Source organism: Urocampus carinirostris, chromosome 3 (assembly GCF_059441175.1).
Source record: "Urocampus carinirostris isolate Australia breed hairy pipefish chromosome 3, RoL_Ucar_1.0, whole genome shotgun sequence".
In the NCBI taxonomy this organism is placed as follows: Eukaryota; Metazoa; Chordata; class Actinopteri; order Syngnathiformes; family Syngnathidae; genus Urocampus; species Urocampus carinirostris.
Genome location: NC_142351.1, coordinates 56,218,325 through 56,226,829, shown reverse-complemented (window position 1 = coordinate 56,226,829; position 8,505 = coordinate 56,218,325). Strand labels below are relative to the sequence as shown.

Below are 8,505 nucleotides of genomic sequence, written 5' to 3'. Positions count from 1 at the left end.
AAAAGAGACTGACTTCGTTTCACTTTACAACAATCACATGAAATCCGATGTTGAATGATGCATGATGGGAAATCCCCAGGTGGCAGATGCATGCGCACAGTAGCATCAAACTGCTCGATTCGTTTGCAACGAAAAAAACGATACCGAGATAGAGGCTACCACGGCGAACTCCTTTGATTTGATTGATTTGCCGTTTCGTGATAGTCGGTGTATACTGGATGGTACCCATAACTGACAAATTTGCGTTTTTCCATACAGATTTTCTTGTACGTCGTACACGTCTTAAAATGCATAATAAATGCACTTTGTACGGCAAAAACGTACAGGTTGACAGGTATGAAACTATCATAAATTATTTGTATAGCTTCTCAGGCACAGATTGCAACATAACGAGCTGTATAAATACATTCACTGTACTGTATAAGAAAACAAAATCACCTCCTTGTCCCCAACTCTATAACCATGAACGCCAAACGCACACAATGGTTAAAATAAAGTCAAAATGAAATAATTTTAGAAATTTATTTAACAGAAACCATGATAAAGCACAGTCTAAACGTGTAAGAAAAAGGGATCTCTGTGAGGTCGGCTCATCCATAATAAAGAGACTGTGTATTTGTCCATTAGAGGTCGCGCAATTTGGGCTTAATTCTCGGCTGAGAAATCGAGATGTGTCGGCATGTGACGGGCTTGTTCGCAGCCATGATCATTGATTTTTGCAATCCGGAGATGGAATAAGAGCTTGCTCTGTCCACTCCACGCATCGGCCCGGTATTGCAGTACCTCCGGGAACGGTGCATTCGCAATGATCGCAGCAAGGCTTTAAGGCTAGGACCTTAGCTTGGCCTTTTGGCTGAGAGTAAGAGTCCCGGCTCCTAGGCTTTGTAGCGTATTATGAACTGACCGATAACAGATAATGAATAAAGAAGCTAGATCAATAACCCTTAAAAAAATCAGTACGATAATCATTTTTTGTTGCTTTACCATAACAACCAAGGCCAGTCTTTAAGTTGTAAATATTTTGTGGCTATTTATCCTGACGGCCTGCTATCTTATTATTCTCTTTCAAGTCATAATCAAATTATAAATATAGGAAATGGGTGACCAGTTTTGCAAGATGTAATTGAGATAATTAACCAATAGGTGGCAATAGTAACATTAAAAATACGTCACTGTACACTACAAACATAACAAAAGAAGAACCGCTTAAACCAGTTTCGCGTATAATTCAACATGGGTGACAAAAGCCAACAAAACTCGAATTGGATGTCACTTCTGCCAGAGGAATTACATGACGTGCCGCTGTGGGATTTGGCAATCCCTGGTAAAGACGAACGTACCATTTTACAGGACTGTACTTTATTTCATATTCTCACATCTTAGTTATCCATCCTCATGCTCGTCAGTTTGTGTACATTTTGTCTCTAAGGGAGCCACGACAGCATGTCTTTTTGTCTGGATGTGTCCTCTCCTGTTGTGGAATCAGAGTCGGAGATCCTCAAAATGATGGACACACTTGCTCCTTGTTTGACACGACACTGCGTGTATCGCTGGGCCACAACGCAGGTACCCATAATAACCAATTATGAAGAAACTACTTTGTGAAATGCATACCCGTCAACCTATACGATTATTAGAATAGAATCAGACAGAACAGAATTGTCATTAATGTCATTGTATTGAGCGTTGTTGGCAACGAGAACAGAGACACTCCATTCTTAATACGATCATATAATAAAGACTTTAAGATTAAAGAATAGGCAAGATATTTACATAGTAGTGCTTGGAGACTGTCTTAAGTTGTTCGAGCATTTTCTTTGTTCATCTTTACAATAGTGAAGTGAAAAGTAGTACAATTACGTTTAGCAGCAACACAATTCCCAAATAAGTCTATTATAAGATATGAATTTAGAGTTTGTTATTGTGAGAGGACTTGCTTTTTCATTTTCATTATTTTCCCTCTTTTGTTTCCTTTTTCATAGCATTTTTCCTAGTTTTCTTTTTTTTCCTGCTTTCCCTCCCCTTTATCATTCCCTTGTATTATTTATATTCTTCTGGCCTTTTAGTTATGTTTCCTTCACTTATATTTTTTTCTTATTTTCTCTTTTTCCCCTTAATTTTCTTTTTTATTCTTAATCTTTTTTTTCTTTTTAGCTTTATTTCTTTCCCAAAAGTGTTTTGTATTATGTTACATAAGTTTAAAATATGGATAAAAGCAACAAAAACAATCTGAAGTGGCTTTTGGGAGCCGAGAGAGCCTTTTTTTTTGTGAACAAAACCGAAAGAGACTCTTTTCGAAGAAAGAAACTTAATTACCATCACTACCCGCTTATTTAAGTGAGGGGAGCTACCTTGTTAGGGTAAATTCTGCAAACATGTAGTACACACCCGGGGACACACAGATGACAGGCAAACGTGCAAGATTGGTAAAATTAATAAGTCTTTTTTTTAACGCTTTTCTTTTTCTTCTCCTGGTTCTTTTTTAGATCCAACTAGCACCTTTCTGCCCTCCATCATACCTGACTCATATAGTTCGCAGTGTTCTGTGTTTATTTTACTGCTGCAGAAAAGAAAAATGGTATGGGACATTGTGTAGATAAATTTTTATTCACCAAAGATATCAAAAATGTATCCCCACTTTTAAAACTGTTATTAAAAAAAATTGTTGACCTTTGTTAGGAGCTATTATTTTAAACAACACTGTATGGTACCTGGGTACTGCACTTTACTCCTGTTAATTCTTCTTTGTCTGTTGCAACCACCTCTTCTGCGCCTCTGTGCTTTTCGTTGTCCCTATATCCTCTCTGTAGAAATGTAAGTTTTTTTTAAAACAAAACCCAAACTTGTTTATTGATTTAATCTCTCCCACGATTGCTTCCAGCTGGTCGGAAATTGATGAGGGTACTTGGCTAGGATAAAACTTGGGCAGACTTAGCGAAAAGCAACTTGTGTCCATCACCATTTCACATTACTTTTTGCTTTCATCGTGAACATGTTTAAGAGGTAATATTGAGGGGGAGGGAGAGTAATCAGATTGAGCCTAAGTATCAACGGTTCTTTCATAAAATCCCTAATCCCCAAAGAAAAATATAAATATTTTAGCGTAACCTGTTCTAGGGCTGAATGATTAACCAAAATCTATTTGAAATACAGATGTGACGTAGAGCGATTATGTTATCGCAAGACACCGCATTTTTTTTTTTCCAAGGATTCATAATTCCTATTTGTAATTTGAGTGATGGAGCGTTTGGCCAACCAGAATTGTCACAGTTCGGTTTTTAACAGCATTGGCCAAACAGAAGCTAGTTTTAATGGCAGTAGGCAATAAAGTTGAGGCAAAGTTTCCAAGCATCGTGCCGGACACCCACGTGTGAGCAGACAACAACCCTAACAAAGCTCCCCAGAAAAGGACGCTGTTAACCTAAGTTTAAAGCATGTAACTATTCTTAAGTACTCACAAATAACTAGCACAAAAATGCTTTTTTCTCCCAAAATAAAAATAAAAATCGCATTCAAATTGCAATACTGGTCTCAAAATTCGCAATTAGGTTTTTTTGTTTTTCAATAACCTGCCCTAACCTGTGCATATTTGCGTCAATCATTGTTTAGAGGTATGGCTTACACATTTGTCACTTTTACTGTTTGATGTTAATTTTACACTTATTTAATAAAGTTTAAAAGTGTTCATAATTGTAAGAGAAATGATGGTTTAAATGTGCCTTTTATACTCTTGTACTTTTACATAGTCTTATACTTTTGTGCTCTTATCTTTATTTTGCCTCCCACATTTCTTTCTTCTTACAGGGACTCATTGTGTTTACCAAGTTTTGGTTTTGGGAGCGTTTGCCTCCCACATCGCAGTGGTTAGCGCATGTGCGGCACAATTCTCAGTTTATGAGATCAAACCTCCTGTGTGGAGTTTGCATGTTCTCCCTGTGCTTGCGTGGGTTTCCTCCGGGCACTCTGGTTTCCTCCCACATTCCAAAGACATGCATGTTAGGTTAATTGGCTGGTCCAAATTGTCCCTAGGTGTGAATGAGCGAGCGAATTGTCTGTCCCTGTGTGCCCTGCGATTTGCTGGCAACCAGTTCAAGGTGTCCCCTGCCCACTGCCCAAAGATAGCTGGGATGAGCTCCAGCACCCCTACTGAAGATAAGCGGTGCAGATAATGGACGGATGGATGGATGCCTCCCACATTCCAAGTCTGCTCGGGAGACACACAGACGCATTGTGTTTAGAAAGTTTCACTATCCTTATATAATAAATGAGCACATTTATTATACTCGCACGCCATCTAGCGACCAACATTATACACTGCATATAAATATGTTATTCCTGTCTAAACCAATCAGATTTGATTAATGTGTCCATATAAACTAATCAGATATGTAGTTTAATTCTTGTGTTTTACAATAAATAAGCCTTCTGCTAGAGGAGGACTGTGTTCCTCTTTGAGCCGATTCTAGAAGCACCCACCTCTGATGGAAAGGGCTATCAAAAACTTAAATTTCCGACTCTGAGTGTGTTCTTTTCCTCTTTCTACTACAATATCAAGTTTTAACCTTGACAATAATAATATTTTTATGACCTTCTCTTATCACACAGCAAGCTGCTCTCAGTCAACAGTGCAACCTCGGAATTCGCTTCTTGGACCTGCGGATTGCTAAGAAACCAAAGGACAGCAAGTTGTTATTTTTTGCACATGGTATCTACACTTGGATTACCGTGAAGGTACTGTACATGTTTAACAATATTAAAACATTCCAAATCAAAGTTTCCTATTCCTTTTACAAATCTTTACAGGTGTTTGGAAATACAGTGTAATAAGTCTACATACTTTTAGGTAAATAAAAATGTAATCAATGCAAAAAAAAATTAAGTTCGGTGTTAACTTGTCACTATGGAATTTTGATATTGTAGTAGGCTATACTGGCCTTTTTATTCTAACAGACTTGTATATTTTGTTCATAATTTTGTCTGCTTGCATTGGTAGGAAGTACTGGATGAGCTGGCCACCTGGCTGGATGCACATCCTAAAGAAATCATAATTGTTTGCTGCACACATTTCAGCTGTCTCACTCTGGCTGACCACACTAAGCTTGTGGATTATATCAAATCGCTGTTTGGACACAAACTCTGCTCTTCACAGGTAACACACTAATGAACAGCTTTGTGTTGGTAATTTCTGTTCACTCTACTTAAAATATGATTAGATTTTAGCTGTGGTCGTGCGGTTCGATGATTCTTTCCTTGAGGATATAAATCTGATTGTAAATTTGAAATTTTAGAGCTAAAAATTCAGTAAAGATTATGTTGTAAATTAAGTACAAATATCTTCTAGTGGAAAATGTTGTGGTCCTGACTCCCCAGTATATGTACGGTATGTATCAAAGTATTTTTTTGTAATGCAAGAAAGCATATCTGCCATGAACAATACCTTTTCAAATTTAAAATAGTACTTTAGAATAACAAAAACAGACTAACTAAAATACTATATTTTCAATTCCAAGATTAACAAGGACAGCAAACTAGTACAAATATTATTTAGATTAAGCTAAACAATCCAATTTGGGAGACTTTTCTCCTACTTGAGGTTTTTGTTTTTGCTTCATAGTATTTTTTGTTACAAATACAGAAAGCAAACTAAGACAAGAAATATTCAAATAACCAAATTACTTGCTAGGGGAATCTCTGAGAATTTTTTTCTACAAAAAAGAAACATTTTGCTGATACTAGTCGACCAGGCTAGCTGTTTTGATTAGTGAAAAATCCATGTATGATGGGATAGCGTTTAAAATAATCAGAACTATAAATAATTGACAAACTTCAATAATGCATATGTTTCTACAATTTTGGGTTAAAGGAGAGTGTGTATCATTTAGCACCTCCTAGTTGTAAAAAAAAAAAACCATTAAAGAATATTGATTTTTTTTTTTAAATTGGCAAAAATACATTAAGTAGAATATAAATGTGCATTTTATAAAATGATCGTAGGTGGACAAATGTGCATTTATTTTCCCGAACATTAGCCTCACCTGGCGAGAGTAGACATAATTGTCTGTCATCTTGGTACTATGGGTACCCAAAAACCTGTCAAATGTTGTTTCAAAACTTGAGAAGAAAAATTGTTCAGTTTGGTCACATAGTCACTTACCGACAAGCAGGTAGGTTCCCTGCATGGCTGTCGCCCTTATTGGTGTCTGAGTATGTGTGTGTGAATGGGTCAGCGTGAAGCACGATGTAAAGCGTGCCAGGAGGTCTTCACTGACTGAAAAGCATTAAGTAAATGCAGACCATATACCATTTGGAGTCTAGTTTGTATTTTATCTTGTGCTTGTAAGCATTCGCTGTCGGTTGCACTACACTATACAGCGACATCAAGTAGTCAAATAATACACTGTCCCTTTAAACAGACAATAATAAAGCTCTGTAGTTTGTATTGTTTCCTGTTATAGTATCACTCATTTTTGGTTGCACTCGGCATACCAGCGACATCTAGTGGTCAAATAGTTTACACGGTTTCTTTAAAAAAATAAATAAAACGATGGTCTTTTTGCACAGGATTTTCCCACCTTGCGATCCTGTTGGTCAAAACATCAGCAGGTCATAGTTTCCTACGACAACCAAAAGATGATACAGGATCACCCTGAACTGTGGACTGAAATACCGTACAGGTAAAAGGCTTACTGTAAGGACATTCCAGACGCCAACCCCCAGACGCCAACCCCCGCCCAGCAAAATGTACTCTTAACACATTTCTGTAGGTATGCCGATAGCACCGATCCAAAAAAGGTCATTTCTTACTTGGAGGCTCAGAAGGAAAAAGGAAGACCATGTAATATGGATCTCTGACCCAAAAAGTTGCTATTGCCTTAGTGAATCAACCCATGTGACTAATGGTTACCGATGTCTCTGATTTCAGCTGGGTTTTACGTCAGTGGTTTGAACCTGACAGAAAACATTGCTTTCATCCTCCTCCACCCATTCCAAAACATGAGGACCGTTACTGCCGAGGCTCTCGGCGTGCTGCTAGGCTGGGTGGCAGAACAACGGCCGGGACCCGAAATGGAACGCGTCAACATTATCTGCTGCGATTTTGTCGACGTTACGGACTTCTGTGAATGCGTGATTGGCCTGAATTACAAATGCTGTGCAGACACAAAAAAAAGTCGCTAAGGTATCTGTATCTTGCGATGTTTAATTTTTTTATGGCACATTATGTATTATTTAGTGCAGAAGTGGGCAAACTACAGCCCGCGGAAGGGATTTTTTACGGCCAAAGCTCAAAGAAGCTCAAGAGAAACATAAGCGCCATCATGTCAGACAACCTGCAGTTTTAAATATGTCCACTATTTTTGAAATTCTTAGTCAAAAATTTTAATTTGTATTACATAACATGAGGCTTACATAGAGTCCACTAATATGCTACCACAGGTTGGGCAAAAAATGAAAAGGAAAAATATTGCATTTTTATCACAACTCCCAGTGTGTGTGTTAGCATTCGTTTTTTTTTGTTTTTTCACTACACGATAGTGACATCCAGGGAAAAAACATGGGAAACAAGGAAGGTTGTTGCCTTTAAACTTTGAATTTTCCATTTATTGCTCTAAGTTACCTCTAATTATTTCATTTTCATAGTATGTATTGTATTAAAAAAATATATATTTTTACCGTTATTTAATAAATTATTCAGAACAATACTTTTCGAATAATGGTGTGATATTTAAATGTGAAAATCATCTAAAATGGAAGATTTTTTTAAAGATATTTTTTTACCGAGGTTGGAAAAATAAACGCTGCTTTTGTTATTTTACAAAAGAATGTCTATCTATCCATCTACCTTGGTCATATCCCTCAAGAGGGGTGACCGACAGCAAGACAAACACAATAACAAAGAAATTTTAAAAAGGGAAAAAAAAAGCAAAAAACACAAACATTTTTGGACCATGGCCAACACAAATGCCCAAACACCCAAACAAGTTAAGCACCTCGGCACCCAGGTTGGTCATGCTTTCAAAATGGGACGCAAGAAAGCAGCCATGTCACTCGGGTCAGGGTGACACAACACACTCTTTTGTGCAACAGCAGGGCCCGACAGCTTTCACTGGTTTACCCCTGCTGCATCATACAGGTGCGCTGCCCATCCCCTTAGAACGTGTCCAAACATCCCACTATCCTTTTACAACACCTCTCCACTCATTCCTATCACCAACAAGAGCTCTAGCTTCCGCTAGATTTAGACCTCTTTCCCGCAGTGCACTCATAACACCATCCATCCACGTCAATCGGGGCCTTCCTCATGGTCTCCTTCCATTTACTTCTGCTCAGTAGATCCTCTTCAACAATCACTTCTCATCCATCCTCTCCATGTGTCCAAACCAATTAATCAGTCAATATAGATTTAGCGCCTCCTAGTGGTAAAACAAATGCGATAATACACCAACAATGATTTAAACGTGTATTAATTTGTACCCAAAAAACCTCAAAAAAGCTTGCAAAAAATAA

The 8,505-nt window shown here is 37.7% G+C and overlaps 1 protein-coding gene and 1 pseudogene across 2 annotated transcripts; both read left to right on the top strand.

Moving 5' to 3' along the window:
• Positions 1 to 644: 644 nt before the first annotated feature.
• Positions 645 to 805, top strand: LOC148370197 (U2 spliceosomal RNA; annotated as a pseudogene).
• Positions 806 to 1,204: 399 nt separating this feature from the next.
• Positions 1,205 to 8,188, top strand: LOC148370196 (PI-PLC X domain-containing protein 1). Of its 2 annotated transcripts, none has more exons than XM_088332595.1 (7): positions 1,205 to 1,324; positions 1,407 to 1,566; positions 4,606 to 4,731; positions 4,994 to 5,149; positions 6,562 to 6,674; positions 6,765 to 6,835; positions 6,923 to 8,188. In XM_088332595.1, exons 2-7 carry the CDS (start codon positions 1,444 to 1,446, stop codon positions 7,174 to 7,176), a joined length of 843 nt encoding a protein of 280 aa, XP_088188721.1. In that variant the 5' UTR covers positions 1,205 to 1,324; positions 1,407 to 1,443; the 3' UTR covers positions 7,177 to 8,188. The 2 variants fall into 2 exon arrangements, with proteins under 2 accessions (XP_088188721.1, XP_088188722.1); XM_088332596.1 differs by having other exon boundaries at positions 1,228 to 1,324; positions 1,430 to 1,566.
• The last annotated feature ends 317 nt before the right edge of the window (positions 8,189 to 8,505 follow it).

What these genes read in the sequence shown, in the direction of transcription:
- LOC148370196 (XM_088332596.1), top strand. Translation starts at nt 1,234, where the DNA reads ATGGGTGACAAAAGCCAACAAAACTCGAATTGGATGTCACTTCTGCCA. An exon ending in ATCGCTGGGCCACAACGCAG is followed by an intron (nt 1,567 to 4,605) that starts GTACCCATAATA and finishes CTTATCACACAG; the next exon opens with CAAGCTGCTCTCAGTCAACA. An exon ending in GAAGGAAAAAGGAAGACCAT is followed by an intron (nt 6,836 to 6,922) that starts GTAATATGGATC and finishes CTCTGATTTCAG; the next exon opens with CTGGGTTTTACGTCAGTGGT.